The sequence below is a fragment of the Piliocolobus tephrosceles genome, chromosome 21 (genome assembly GCF_002776525.5).
Source record: "Piliocolobus tephrosceles isolate RC106 chromosome 21, ASM277652v3, whole genome shotgun sequence".
Lineage (NCBI taxonomy): Eukaryota > Metazoa > Chordata > Mammalia > Primates > Cercopithecidae > Piliocolobus > Piliocolobus tephrosceles.
In genome coordinates, this window is record NC_045454.1 from 32,323,113 (window position 1) to 32,338,445 (window position 15,333).

Sequence of the window (15,333 nt, forward strand, 5' to 3'; positions counted from 1 at the left end):
AGAATTTAACAGCATAAGACAGAAAATGCCCCTATGTGAGAAAAAATCTTAAGAAAATATTCGGGCCTCCCAGAAACTGGATGCTTCCCAAATCACACTGTAAGGACTGGCATATATGCATCTTTTTTTTTTAACCTTTGGACCTCTCATATGTTTTTTTTCACTCTCACCTACCTGGGGGGTCATCCACCATCTCATGTCTCTTCATATTCCAGGGCTCTTTTTCTTGCTCCAGACAGGTGACTGGGTCTTGCTTAGAGACAGCAATACCTGCTTTATTAAAAATAAATAACATGAATCTTGCCTATATTCTCTAATTACTAACCTAGTACTGTGCTCAGTAAAAAGGATGTGACAGAATATTCTAGAAAATTAATCCAAAGGGTGGCCAAGATGGGCAGATCACCTGAGGTCAGGAGTTTGAGACCAACCTGTCCAACATGGTGAAACTCCCATCTTTACCAAAAATACAAAATTAGCTGGGCATGGTGGCGGGTGCCTGCAGTCCCAGCTACTCCAGAGGCTCAGGAGGAGAAATGCTTGCACCCGGGAGGCAGAGGTGGCAGGTAGTAGCGCCACTGCACTCCAGTCTAGGCAATAAGAGAAAAATTCTGTCTCAAAAAAAAACAAAGTGTTTTGGCCAGGCACAGTGGCTCACACCTGTAACCCCAGCAATTTGGAAGGGCAAGGCGGGTGGATCCCCTGAGGTTAGGAGTTTGAAACCAGCCTGGCCAACATGGTGAAACACCATATCTACTAAAAATACAAAAATTTGCTGGGCACAGAGGTGCACACCTGTAATCCCAGCCACTTGGGAGGCTGAGGCAGGAGAATCGCTTGAACTCAGGGTGGAGGTTGCAGTGAGCCAAGATCACACCATTGCACTCCAGCCTGGGTGACAGGGTGAGATTCCATCTCAAAATAAATAAATACATAAATAAACAAATAAAATTAATCTGAAAATACTAAAGAGAAACATCTCTAACTATTTAGAAAATAATTTAAATTTGTAGGTTTTTAATTTTACTACCTGAATCAAAAATTGGTGATGGCAAAAAGATTTTAAGATATGGGCAATGATATTTTATGCCACTAAATTTCTGGAATTACCACTAATCTAGAGTGAAGGATACACATCAGCTCAGGAATGTGGAAAGTTTAGATCAAGATGAAACATGTTGAAGAAATTCTTTTCCACACGGACAAATCGTCAAGATTTTCTTGAAAACTGGGATCAGAAACTCACTTATACAAAGCATAAATTACCAAAAAAATTTTACAAAATAGAGACATAAAACCTTTAGGGTATATTAAAAATTGTGTATTAAAGTTATCCTCACCCAAGAAGACCAGGTTTTTGTAGTTCTCTAACATCACATTCATATATAAATTCTGCTGAGCAGGGTTCAGGCATTCCCACTCCTCCAGAGAGAATTCTATGGCCACATCCCTAAATGTCAATGTCTCCTGAAAAACATACACACAGACACATGTATATTTACCAAGGGGTCATGGGCAGAATTTATTATTTGAATTGAGGTGAAATGAAAGAGTAAAGAGAACTGATTCTGACTTATAAGAATAACTGAAATTGCCAGGCGCGGTGGCTCAAGCCTGTAATCCCAGCACTTTGGGAGGCCGAGACGGGCGGATCACGAGGTCAGGAGATCGAGACCATCCTGGCTAACACGGTGAAACCCTGTCTCTACTAAAAAATACAAAAAACTAGCCGGGCCAGGTGGTGGGCGCCTGTAGTCCCAGCTACTCGGGAGGCTGAGGCAGGAGAATGGCGTAAACCTGGGAGGCGGAGCTTGTAGTGAGCTGAGATCTGGCCACTGCACTCCAGCCTGGGCCACAGAGCGAGACTCCGTCTCAAAAAAAAAAAAAAAAAAGAATTCCGTCTCAAAAAAAAAAAAAAAAAAAGAATAACTGAAATTATCCAATAATTTTTAACACAGAAATATTTTCTAATGTATTCTCTTACTCTGAGGGCAGAGAATGGCATAAGATTCACAACACCAGTGCATATATGATACTTCTCTGGATGATAAAGTATATAATTAAGGACACAAACACAAACATATACATTATTGAGTGCTATACTTACATCATAATGAGTTGTGTATATTTTTCACACAAGAAAAAAGTTCAGTTAGAAGGTACCTCTCAAATTTTAATGTGTACAATAAACTGGAGATCTTGTCGTGAAGTTTTTTTTTTTTTAATATTTTTCAGAAGGTCTGGAATAAAGTCTGAGTTTTTAAAATTCTAACAAGGTCACTAGTAATGCCAGTGTTTTTAACCGAGGAAGACTATTTTGTCAAACATTAGGCAAGTGAAAGAGACTGTTTTTTTCCCAGATTTTCTGGCTTGTAAACAAAGATAAGAGTCTTCATTTTCCAAAGACAGATACATGCAAAAAAACAACAAACAAACAAACAAACAAAAAACCTAAGAAAAAAAGGCAGGTACCAGATTAATTGTGATGGTTTATGCATATTAGCTGTATAAAGATACTTAATAATAAAGAAAAAAATAATTAACTCTACAGTGAAAAAAAAGTCAGAGAGCTCTTTAACCAAGTAAATTATTAATGTCAACTACACTAGAACAAATTTTTATGATGTGCTGATGCACACAGAGGAACATAGCATCACTGCTAAGATACTGCCGCTCAAAAAGTCAATTATAGACTGAATTTAACCATAAAAAAATCAGTTTTATGCAAAGGTCAAGATATCTCCCGCGTTCCATCATTTTAATAATGATTTTAAGTACTCTTTCTTTAGCACTCTAGAGAGCAGGTATCTCTTAATACTTTTTTCAGCACTTCCTGGGTTTAGATGAAACCACAACATATATGTTCTCCATCTTTATTAAGGACCCCAGCTTTCCCCCAATAGGAATCTTGAGTATCCACATCTTCCCATGTTCAACAGTCACAAAAGGAACACTTTCAATATGGCAGATCAAAAATTCATGGTAGGAATTCTGCATTGCATATAAAAGGCCATGATGTAGAGAAGGCTCTGGTACACAAGAAACTTTTTTTTTTTTTTGAGACAGAGTTTTGCTCTCGTTGCTCAGGCTGAAGTACAATGGTGTGATCTTGGCTCACCGCAACCTCTGCCTCCCAGGTTCAAGCGATTCTCCTGCCTCAGCCTCCTAGTAGCTAGGATTACAGGCATGTGACACCACGCCCGGCTCATTTTGTATTTTTAGTAGAGATGGGGTTTATCCATCTTGGTCAGGCTGGTCTGGAACTCCCAACCTCAGGTGATCCACTTGTCTCGGACTCCCAAAATCCTGGGATTACAGGCATGAGCCACCATGCCCAGCCAGAAACAAATATTTTTTAGAGACCCTTGACTATCACAAGAATTTTTTAAAGTACCTGAAACAAACTCATTGGGGAGGAAAAACACAAGTAGAGAAGGTTTGCAAGTACTAAACACATGGCACTCCAGGAGGCAGAGTGGACACAGCTATTGATCTGAGACATGTGTAGCTGAAAAGAAGCCATTATTCCTCTTTCTCCTCCTTCTCTGGAAATCCTTTTCAGATAAAATTCTCTGGACAAGTAACACCTGCATCTTGAGGAAATTCCCTTTAAAAGGTATCAGCACCACCTCCACACAGAGACACCAGCCTCACAACCACAGACAGAAGGACCAAGACCAAAAAGTCCATGCATTTCTCTCCTTTATAACAGAAGAGATTCAGGAAAAAATGAGTTGCTCCATGGAAATAAAAATATATGTTCCTCTTTTCCTGTCCACAGGTGCCCTCCCCTGCCACAGACACCAGCAAATTCTGCTACAGTAATGGAAACATGCACCACATTGCCCTGTCCCTACCAAACCCAAACAGAACAGGCCCTGTGACCACCCTTTAGGCTCAAAAAAAAAAAATTTTTTTTTTTGAGACGGAGTTTCACTCTCTTACCAGGCTCGAGTGTAATGGCTCAATCTCAGCTCACTGTAACCTCCGCCTCCTGGGTTCAAGTGATTCTCCTGCCTCAGCCTCCCACGTAGCCGGGATTACAGGCACATGCCACCACGCCCAGCTAATTTTTGTATTTTCAGTAGAGTCAGGATTTCACCATGTAATCCTAATAAAAGGAATGGGCTGATAAGCACTGTCTCTTAAGCTTTAATGAGCTTAAAAATTACTTGGTAATAGGATAGGTAGTGGTGACTTATCCCAGCTCTTTGGGACGCGGAGGTGGGTGGATCACCTGAGGTCCAGAGTTCAAGACCAGCCTGACAAACAGGGAGAAACCTCATCTCTACTAAAAATAAAAACTTAGCTGGTGTGGTGGTGCATGCCTGTAATCCCAGCTACTCAGGAGGCTGAGGCAGGAGAATTGCTTAAACCCGGGGGGTGGAGGTTGCAGTGAAATGAGATCGTGCCATTGCACTTCAGTCTGGGTGACAGAGCTAGACTCCATCTCAAAAAAAAACAAAATTACTTGGGAATTTTGGTCCCACTCCATGTAATGTGAATCTGCAGGTTTGGAAAAAGTCCATGAATGGGTGTTTCAAACAAATGCCCTGCCAGTGCTGATGTTGCTACCCCTGGGTTCATTATTAGCAGTAGTTAGAGAAAGCAGGCACAGCAGAGAGTCCCTTACACTCAGCTCTCTTGTCACAACACAAATATTTCTGGTACAAATGAAGACAACCAATCTCCATCCAAAAGTTTCATATTCTTTGCTGGCTCTTTAAAGTTTACAGAGGAAACAGAAGGCAACATGTCTGAATGAGTCTGCATTAGAAAAACAACATGTAAACATGTAATAATGCAATGTTTATTAAGCAGGTACTATCTGCTCAAGAGTATGTTACAAAGCACTGTGTGGGGAATAACACATTATGTGACTTAATCCTCATAACACCCTGGGAGTTGGTACTAAGTGTTCAATAATTCCCAGGATTTAGATAAAGGGTTCAGCATTTTTATTTCTTCATTTGTTTCTCTGTCATTTTTAAAAATAAAATGTATTTAGAATAAAAGCTAAGTATAGACAGGAGGGATACGGAATGAGAGAATTTAATGTAGTTTACAGAAATTTTTATGGTGTTTACATTTACTTTTTTGTGACTTGTGGAACAACTACTGGATCTGCAGGACTAGAAAACAAGTTGCTAAATGAAATATTTCTGTAAGCACTGGTTTTAACACAAAATTTAAAAATTAGGATCCTAAAATATACAGTTTATTTTTCTCATTTACCTGCTTTTGGGTTTCTGAAATTTTGAGCACCAGCTCTAGAAAGGCAGCAGGATTCACCAGCAAAATCTCTCATTTTAAATCAGTTTTGTGAGGCACGACTCCAGGGTGGGGCCAGACCTAAATAAGGGCTCCAAAAAGGGTGAATCTGGTCGGGTGTGGTGGTCATACCTGTAATCCCAGCACTTTGGGAGGCTGAGGTGGGTGGATCACCTGAAGTCAGGAGTTCAAGACCAGTCCGGCCAAAATGGTGAAACCCTATCTCCACTAAAAATACAAAAATTGCAGGGTACAGTGGCTCATACCTGTAATCCCAGTACTTCGGGAAGGTGAGGCAGGTGGATCACCTGATGTCAGGAGTTCAAAACCAGCCTGTCCAACATGGCGAAAATCCGTCTCTACTAAATATACAAAAATTAGACCGGCATGGTGGTGGGCGCCCGTAATCCCAGCTACTCAGGAGGCTGCGGCAGGAGAATCACTTGAACCCCGGAGGTGAAGGTTGCAGTGAGCCAAGATCATGCTACTGCATTCCAGCCTGAGCGACAGAGCAAGACTCCATCTCAAGAAAACACACACACACAAAATTAGCTTGCTGTGGTGGCGGGCACCTGTAATCCCAGTTACTTGGGAGGCTGAGGCACAAGAATCACTTGAACCTGGGAGGCGGAGGTTGCAGTGAGCCGAGATTCACCACTACACTCCAGCCTGGGAAACAAGAGCAAGACTCCAGCTCAAAAAAAAAAAAAAAAACAAGGGGTGAAGGCTCGGTGCAGTGGCTCATGCCTGTAATCCCAACACTTTGGGAGGCATAGGCAGGAAAATCACCTGAGGTGGAGTTCGAGACCAGTCTTACCAACATGGAGAAAACTTGTCTCTGCTAAAAATACAAAAATTAGCCGGGCGTGGTGGTGCAAGCCTGTAATTCCACCTACTCGGGAGAATGAGGCAGGAGAATCACTTGAACCTGGGAGGTGGAGGTTGCAGTGAGCCTAGATTGTGCCATTGCACTCCAGCCTGGGCAATAAGAGCAAAACTCCATCTTACACAAACAAACAGACCTGAGTTGGCAGTGGACCCTCTGTAGAACTCTGTTCTCTATGCCACTGGGGTATTTCCAGTTCAGTTTTTCCTAAGCTTACCTAAGAGAAACTAAAATCCCAGAGTTTATGTAATTTTAATCTGCCCTGTCAATGTTATAACATATAATAGTAAGCAACTTAAATCTCTCAAGGTTTTCTAGGATAATTTTATCAGATGATACATATGTATTCTTAGCAAGGTAAAAGAAACACAAACAATAATAACAATTTTCCTGTCCATAAATATCCCTTCAAGTGATATCAGAAGTTACAACAATATAAAAAAGGTGGTCCAAATAAAGCTCAAGTTTTTTTGTACACATCTATTCATCATACTAACCATAAGATGCTTATTTCAACCACGTACCCAATGGCTAGTCTAGACTAAAAGTTCCTGGATGGTAGGGATCATGACTGTTTCAACTATTTTTTTTTTTTTTTTTTTTTTTTGAGACGGAGCCTTGCTCTGTTGCCAGGCTGGAGTTCAGTGGCATGATCTCAGCTCACTGCAACCTCCACCTCCCAGGTTCAAGAGATTCTCCTGCCTCAGCCTCCTGAGTAGCTGGGACTATAGGCACATGCCACCAAGCCCAGCTAATTTTTGTATTTTCAGTAGAGACGGGGTTTCACCATGTTGGCCAGGATGGTCTTGATATCTTGACCTCGTGATCCACCCACTTTGGCCTCCCAAAGTGCTGGGATTACAGGCATGAGCCACTGCACCTGGCTCATCTATGTTTTGAATGATCATATGAAATGGAAGCAATTAGTTTATTTGTTTGAGTCACCAGACCTCCTCTTTGTCTTTCACCTAAGTACCAGGAAACTGGAGAAACTCTCCTCTTGGTACCAACTAAAGTTACCTCTTGTATGAGTGGAGCAGAAAACACAGGATTACTTCTTTCTCTTATACTGAGAGAAGCAGAATTACTCACTCTTGTCAGCCTGACACAGTTCTGCCCTGGACATCCTCAAATGTCTCAAAGATGCCTAGGTGATTGTGAGAGGGTTCTTAGTGATCCAAAGCTGAGGGCCTACTGATAAGCCAGGATGGAGACTCTGGCTGATTCTAAATAGAAAATGGAACTGCTCTGGTGGAGCTCCAGAACCTGGATCACCTATCCTGATTCATTCGCTTTTGGGTAAGAAGAAGGACAAGAATACTCTGCTCCAGTATGACATTTTACAGGTAGGTATAGTTGTGGTTATCACGGCTCTGGATATTTTGTGGCCTTGATCTCTTACTCTTAAGATGCTTGTTTAAACTTAAAGATTCTGTCATCAGACTCTATTTACACCTGGAGCCTCTCACGTAACAGTAACAGGTCACTGAACAAGATCTAAAAAGCTTCAAAAGCCACACTCTCCAAGGGGGGGTTTCAGATGTCTATGTTGACATCTCACAATGCAGAAAATGCCTCCTGTTGGTTTTCTGTATATTCTCAATCCAAAGTCTGGCCCTGTCTTGTGAATCTCAGGCAGAAGCCAATGTTATGTGCAAATTCTAGGTGGGATCAACCTGGCTTGCATCCTTGGGTGTTACATCAAGTAGAGTACAAAGGAAAAAACCTCCTCATAGAGGCTGTTCTAGCATACTCTAAGTAATATGTCTACCTAAAAAAAAAAAAAAAAAAGCTGAGGCAACATGAATATAAGTAGAGAGTTCATTTGGGCCATGCTTGAGGACTGTAACCTTGCAGCAAAGACACATCCTCCAAAGACTGAACAATAACAACAGCAACAAAACAGAATCCCTGAATAAGTCAACAAGTTTCAAAATTGAATTAGTAATAAATAGCCTAATAACCAAAAAAAGAACAAGACCAGGCAAATTTGCAGCTGAATTCTACCCGAGGTACAAAGAACTGGTGTCAGTTCTACCAAAATTATTTTAAAATACTGAGTAAAAGGGACTCCTTTTCAACTCATTATATAAGAATAGCATCAGCCAGGTGCGGTGGCTCATGCCTGTAATCCCAGTACTTTGAAAGGCGAGGCAGGCAGATCATGAGGTTAAGGGATTGAGACCATCCTGGCCAACATGGTGAAACTCCGTCTCTACTAAAAATACAAAAATTACCTGGGCATGGTGGCCCAGGCCTGTAGTCTCAGCTACTTGTGAGGGTGAGGCAGGAGAATCACTTGAGCTCAGGAGGCAGAGGGTGCAGTAAGCAGAGATTGCGCCACTGCACTCCAGCCTGGCAACAGAGCGAGACTCTGCCTCCTAAAAAAAAAAAAAAAAAAAAAAAAGAATAGCATCATTCTGAAACAAAAACCTGGCAGAGATAAAACAAAAAATAGAAAACTTCAGGTCAATATCCTTGATGAACACTTAAGAAAACATTCTTAACAAAATACTGGCAAACCAAATCCAGGAGAACATCAAAAAGTCAATCCAGTGTGATCAAGCAGGCTGTATCTCTGGTATGCAACGTTGTTTCGACATACAACAATTAATGAATGTTATTCATCACATAAACAGAACTAAAGACAAAACCCACAAGATTATCTCAATAGATGCTAAAAAAGCTTTCAATAAAATTTAACATCGTTCATGTTTAAAACCCTCAACAAACTAGGCATTGAAGGTACATACTTCAAAATAATGAGTCATCTATGACAAACTTATAGCCAACATACTGAATGGACACAAGCTAGCATTCCTCCTTGAAAACTGGCACAAGACAAGAATGCCTTGCCTCAAAACTCCAATTCTACATAGAATTGGAAGTCCTGGCCACAGCAATCAGGAAAAAGATTTTTTTAAAAAGGCATCCAATAAAGGAAGAGAGGAAGTCAAACTATCCTTATGTTCAGATGACGAGATTCCATATCTTCAAAAACCCTATAGTCTCAGCAAAAAGCTCTTTAAACTAACTTCAGCAAAGTTTCAGGATACTAAATCAATAGCATCCCTTTACATTAACAATAATCAAGCCGAAAACCAAATCAAAAACATAATCCCATTCACAATTGCCACAAAAAGAATGGAATATCTAGGAATACAGCTAACCAGGGAGGTGAAAGATATCTCTAACAAGAATGACAAAATACTGCTTAAAGGAGTCAGAGATGGCCAGGCCCGGTAGCTCACACCTGTAATCCCAGCACTTTGGAGGCCAAGGTGGGCGGATCATGAAGTCAGGAGTTCGAGACCAGCCTGACCAACATGGTGAAAACCTGTCTCTACTAAAAATACAAAAAAAATTAGTCAGGCATGGTGGCACATGACTGTAACCCCAGCTATTTGGGAAGCTGAGGCAGGAGAATAGCTTGAACTCAGGAGGCAGAGGTTGCAGTGAGCTGAGATCGCCCCATTGCACTCCAGCCTGGGCGACAGAGCAAGACTCTGTCTCAACAACAACAATAAAACAAGTCAGAGATGACACAAACGAATTTAAAAAACATGCTCACAGATAGAAAAGATCAATATTATTAAAATGGCCAAACAGTCCAAAGACATTTACCAATTTAATGCTATTCATATCAAACTACCAAAACATTGTTAACTAAAAAATAACTATTTTAAAATTTATATGGAACCAAAATGACACTGAATTGCCAAGGCAATTTTAAGCAAAAAGAACAAAGCTGGAGGCATTATATTACCCCACTTCAAACCACACTCACTAGAGGGCTATGGTAACCAAAGCAGCATGGTACTGGTACATAAACAGACTCACAGAACAAAGCAACAGAATAGAGAGCCAAAAAAAAAAAAAAAAAGAAAGAAAGAAACAAAAACTTCTTTAAAAAGTAGGCAAATGGCCGGGCGCAGTGGCTCACGCCTGTAATCCCAGCACTTTGGGAGGCCGAGGCAGGCGGATCACGGGGTCAGGAGTTCGAAACCAGCCTGGCTAACATGGTGAAATCCCGTCTCTACTAAAAAAAAATACAAAAAAATCAGCCAGGCATGGTGGTGCACACCTGTAATCCCAGCTACTCGGGAGATTGAGGAAGGACAATAGCTTGAATCCGGAAGGCAGAGGTTGCAGTGAGCCAAGGTCCCACCACTACAATCCAGTCTGGGACAAAAAAGAAAAAAAAAGAAAAAAAAAAAGTAGGCAAAAAACATGAACAAATGCTTTTCAAAAGAAGACAAACATGTGGCTAACAAGCATGTGCAAAAAATGCTCACCACTAATCACTAGAGAAATGCCAAAAACAAACAAGCAAAAAAAGACCACAGTGAGATACCAACTCACACCAATCAGAATGACTGTTGTTAGAAAGTCAATAATAGGCTGCGTACAGTCATCCCATGGCAAAACTCTGTCTCTACTAAAAATACAAAAATTAGCTGGGCGTGATGGCACATGCCTGTAGTCCCAGCTACATGGGAGGCTGAGGCAGGAGAATTGCTTGAACCCAGGAGGCAGAGGTTGCAGTGAGCTGAGACGGTGCCATTGCACTCTAGTCTGGGTGACAGAGTAAGACTCCATCTCAAACAAACAAAGACATAAAACAAATCTAATTGCCTATTAATGGTAGACTAGATTAAAATAATATGGTATGGTTGGGTGAGGTGGTTCACACTTGTAATCTCAGCACTTTGGGAGGCCGAGGCAGGTGGATTGCCTTAGCTCAAGAGTTCAAGACCAGCCTGGGCAACATGGCAAAACCCATCTCTACAAAAGATAGAAAAAGAAGTTAGCTGAACATAGTGGTGCATGCTTGTAGTCCCAGTTACTTCGGGGGCTGAAGTAAGAGGGTGCCGTGAGCCTGGAAGGTTGAGGCTGAAGTGAGCCAAGATTGCACCACTGCACTTCAGCCTGTGTGACAAAGTCAAACACTGTCTCCAAATAAATTAAACAGAAGATTTAATAAAAACAAAGTATGGTACATAAACATCATGGAAGATTATGTGGCCATTAAAAAAAACAACACAAGATTAAGTTATTTGCAGCAACATAGATGATGCTGGAGACCATTATTCTTAGAAAGCTAAAATGAAACAGAAAACCAAATGCATGCTATCATTTATAAGAGCTAAATAAGAACACATGGACACAAAGAAGGGAACAACAGACACTGAGGCCTAACTGAGAATGCAGAATGAAAGGACAAAAAGGATCAGAAAAAAATACCTGTTTGGTGTTATGCTTAGTACCTCAATGACAAAATAATCTACACAAAACCCCCATGACACAATTTTACCTATATAACAAAGCTGCACATGGATCCCTGAACCAAAAAGAATAGTTGAAAGAAACCCTCTCTTGGGGTCTGGATCAGAACTTCTTTCTGGTAACATCTTTCTGGCAACCACAAAGGGACTATACTTAAGAGATCTCTGACCCAAAGGAAAATCATCTGCGTGAAACCAATTGGCTGACTTTGGGTGAGTGGGGTGCATATACCTGGGTAAAGGATGGGATTGGGTTACAGGCACACCTTAGGAGAACTAGAGTCTCTCCTAAGACACAGTGGGTCAAAGTCTCCTCTTAATAAAAGACAAGGATGCTTGACTGAACTTGGATTTGAGGCCGAGCCTAGAAAGGTTATATTCCTTCCTAAGATTTAGAAAGTTAGAGACCCCTCTCAGTAAAATCTCTCACAGCTAAGAACTAGTTTGACACTATGGGATATTCATTGCTATTCTCTTTGGATTAATCTGTCTTGCACTCTTTGCTGATGGCTATGGGTGACAGAATTGGGCATCTACAGGACCATGGGACATGTGGATCTTTTTCTTGTCCAAAAGGGAAAACTTAAGTGCCAATAGGACTGCTGGAAAAAATCTTTCCTACCAAGAAGCGGCCACCTGAACTTTTTATTATCGCTGCAATGGGTAAGACTTTCTGTGGCCTCCTGAGCTCTTTGTCTTCCCATCCTGCCACAGGCAATACTTTTTCTCTCTTTTCCCTTTTTATTTTCTATTACTCAGAGTAACCATCTTGCCTAGAGACCACAAGATAAAACTCCTGATCATTAAGTTGAATTAACAACGACAGGGCTCAACTGGGGCCAAGTTTAAGTCTTGCCAGTTTCATACTGGTTGCTAAGAAGAGTGGCTAATGTCTATGTTGTCACATATATTTTCATCTGGCTAGAAAAAGATAATTTTCCTTTGTGTTGTGGCTTGGCCCACAGGGCTGTGGTGCAGCCAGTCACATCACAAGGGCCACTCAGGTAAATGGAACCCAGAAGCTTGGCATGCTGGCAAAAGGGTACAAATTTCTGACCAGACTTCTAGCCTCTCTCTATGCAAACTGATTAAAAGAATGGTGAAAAAAAATTACTGTTTATCTCCTATGTAAAGTTCTAATTAATATGGAAATGCATTTGTGAGGTTAGTCTTAAGATGTAACAAATCTGTTTTACTTTGGGTTATAAATTTGTCTTTCCGTATGGTTCTGTCATTAAGAGGGGTACCTTAGGATAGAATGCAGGTCTAGGACCCCTTAAGGCTGCTGTTTAAGATGGCCCAAGAAGTGCTCAGTCATGTCCTTGGAAGCTTGACCTTGTGACCACATGACAGTATTTTCTCCTGATCTCCACCACCACAATGGTGGCCCAGGTTCAGGATTCAATTCCCAGTTTAGGGAGTGAGTACTTTCTTATTTGATATTTGGGTGAGCTTTACCATTTGTTGATTCTCTTCCCCTCCAGGAATCATCTTGAATTTTCCTTTTTCAGAACACCTGTGAAGTTACTTTTGGTAAAATTCAAAAGCCAGAGATATTGGCTGTTTGACCTGACTAAAGTCTGGTAATAAGAAATTTAAAAGGCCTTTTTAAAAGAGCACTGAGCACTGTGGTCATTGGTTCACACCTGTAATCCCAACACTTTGGGAGTCCAACGTGGGCTCATCACGAGGTCAGGAGATCGAGACCATTCTGGTTAATATGGTGAAACCCTGCCTCTACTAAAAATACAAAAAGTTAGCCTGGTGTGGTGGTACTCGCCTGTAGTCCCAGCTACTCAGGAGGCTGAGGCAGGAAAATCACTTGAACCTGGGAGGCAGAGGTTACAGAGAGCCAAGACCACACCACTGCATTCCAGCCTGGGCAACAGAGCAAGACTCCATTCCAAAAAAAAATAAGCACTGTGGTTAAAAGTCAGCTTAATTAAAGCAGATATTCAAGCTCTAACAGACTGGGTCACCTTGGGAAAAACAGAAGGTACCACAGACCCTTTTTTGGGAAACACCGCTTTTTCCTCATGAAACTCCAGAAATTGAAGGTGGATAGATCCTTCTCAAAATCTAAGGTTCTGTTCTGTTTTGCATTGTGTTATCTGATGTTTTTGACTTTGGGGGGTATCAGAAATTACTTCACATTATAAAAGAACCTTGGCATGTAATAATTAGGTAAGAAATACACTTTTGGAATGGTTAACGGCAATTATGGGGAAATACTCAGTTCTTCCCATTTGGATCAGAGAAACATACTCTCGACCACTTGGGAAATAGGGAGGTATCCCCACCCCCTACTGAGAAATAAGACTTCCCTTGGAATGAACTAATTCTCTCCTTTTTAGATCCAAGATCTGATGTAAAAATGGTACCCTTAATTTAGGGGGATCTGTTTTGTTTTCCAGCTCTGTTTACTTATTAGGCCATAAAAACTACATGCTTTCTTGGTCCTAGGCTCCACCCTGAAATTAGTAATCCAATTAAGAAACTGACAAAGAAGCTCTCCTCCTCCGACCCAAGATGCAGACGGGAAAGAAGGCCTAGGGGAAGAAGGTGGCTCCAGCCCCTGCTGTTATGAACAAGCAGGAGGCCAAGAAAGTGGTGAATTTCCTGTTTGGGAAAAGGCCTAAGAATTGTGGCACTGGGCAGGACATCCAGCCCAAAAGGGAACTGACCCAAAATGGCCCCGCTATATGAGGTTGCAGCAGCAGAGAGCCATCCTCTATAAGTGACTGAAAGTGTTCTTCTGCGATTAACCAGTTCACCCAGGCCCTGGACCACCAAACAGCTACTCAGCTGCTTAAGCTGGCCTACAAGTACAGACCAGAGACAAAGCAAGAGGAGAAGCAGAGGCTGTTGGCCCAGGCCGAGAAGAAAGCTGCTAGCTAAGAGGACATCCCCATTAAGACCACCTGTCCTTCAAGCAGGAGTTAACACTGTCACCATCTTGGTGGAGAAAAAGAAAGCTCAGCTGGTGGTGATTGCACATGACGTGGATCCCATCGAGCTAGATGTTTTCTTGCCTGCCCTGTGTCATAAAATGGGAGTCTCTTACTGCATTATCAAGGGGAAGGTAAGACTGGGACGTCTGGGACGTCTAGTCCACAGGAAGACCTGCACCACTGTCGTCTTCATACAGGTTAACTGAAAAGACGAAGGTGCTTTGGCTAAGCTGGTGGAAGCTATCAGGACCAATTACAATGACAGATAGGATGAGATCTGCCATCACTGGGTAGGGAAGGTTCTGGGTCTCAGGTCGGTGGCTCAGATCACCACACCCAAAAAGGCAAAATCTAAAGAACTTGCCACTAAACTGGGTTAAATGTACACTGTTGAGTTTTCTACACATAAAAATAATTAAAATAATACAAACTTTCCTTTAAAAAAAAAAAGAAACTGACAAAGAAAAACTTTACAACTACTCAATCTTCTTTGTATTTACATGTGTTGTGTGTGTGATATGAAAGAACTCTGATTAATTGGTTTAAAAATAATAAGAGCTTAAATCAAATATTTTGTCAGAAAAGTAAAAAGTGTAACACCTTTTAGTTCATGTGACAAGTAATCTTTTGGAAATAAAAACAGTTTTAAAGATCACTGGGGGCCGGGCGCAGTGGCTCAAGCCTGTCCCAGCACTTTGGGAGGCTGAGACGGGCGGATCATGAAGTCAGGAGATTGAAACCATCCTGGCTAACACGGTGAAACCCTGTCTCTACTAAAATACAAAAAATTAGCCGGGCGTGTTGGCGGGCGCCTGTAGTCCCAGCTACTCGGGAGGCTGAGGCAGGAGAATGGCGTGAACCCGGGAGGCAGAGCTTGCAGTGAGCTGAGATCAGGCCACTGCACTCCAGCCTGGGCGACAGAGCGAGACTCCGTCTCAAA

The 15,333-nt window shown here is 41.6% G+C and overlaps 2 protein-coding genes across 2 annotated transcripts in view; both read right to left on the reverse strand.

Moving 5' to 3' along the window:
• Positions 1–15,333, reverse strand: part of LOC111524843 (zinc finger protein 431-like) — a 127,313-nt gene that overhangs the window by 18,217 nt on the left and 93,763 nt on the right.
• The window catches only part of LOC111524830 (zinc finger protein 431-like), a 24,089-nt gene continuing 8,922 nt past the window's right edge, over positions 167–15,333 (reverse strand). The window contains exons 3-4 of the mRNA XM_026448206.1: positions 1,341–1,467; positions 167–270 (exon numbers count right to left, since the gene is read on the reverse strand). Of these exons, the coding sequence (XP_026303991.1) occupies positions 167–270; positions 1,341–1,467 (231 nt within the window). The remainder of the gene's footprint in view (positions 271–1,340; positions 1,468–15,333) is intronic.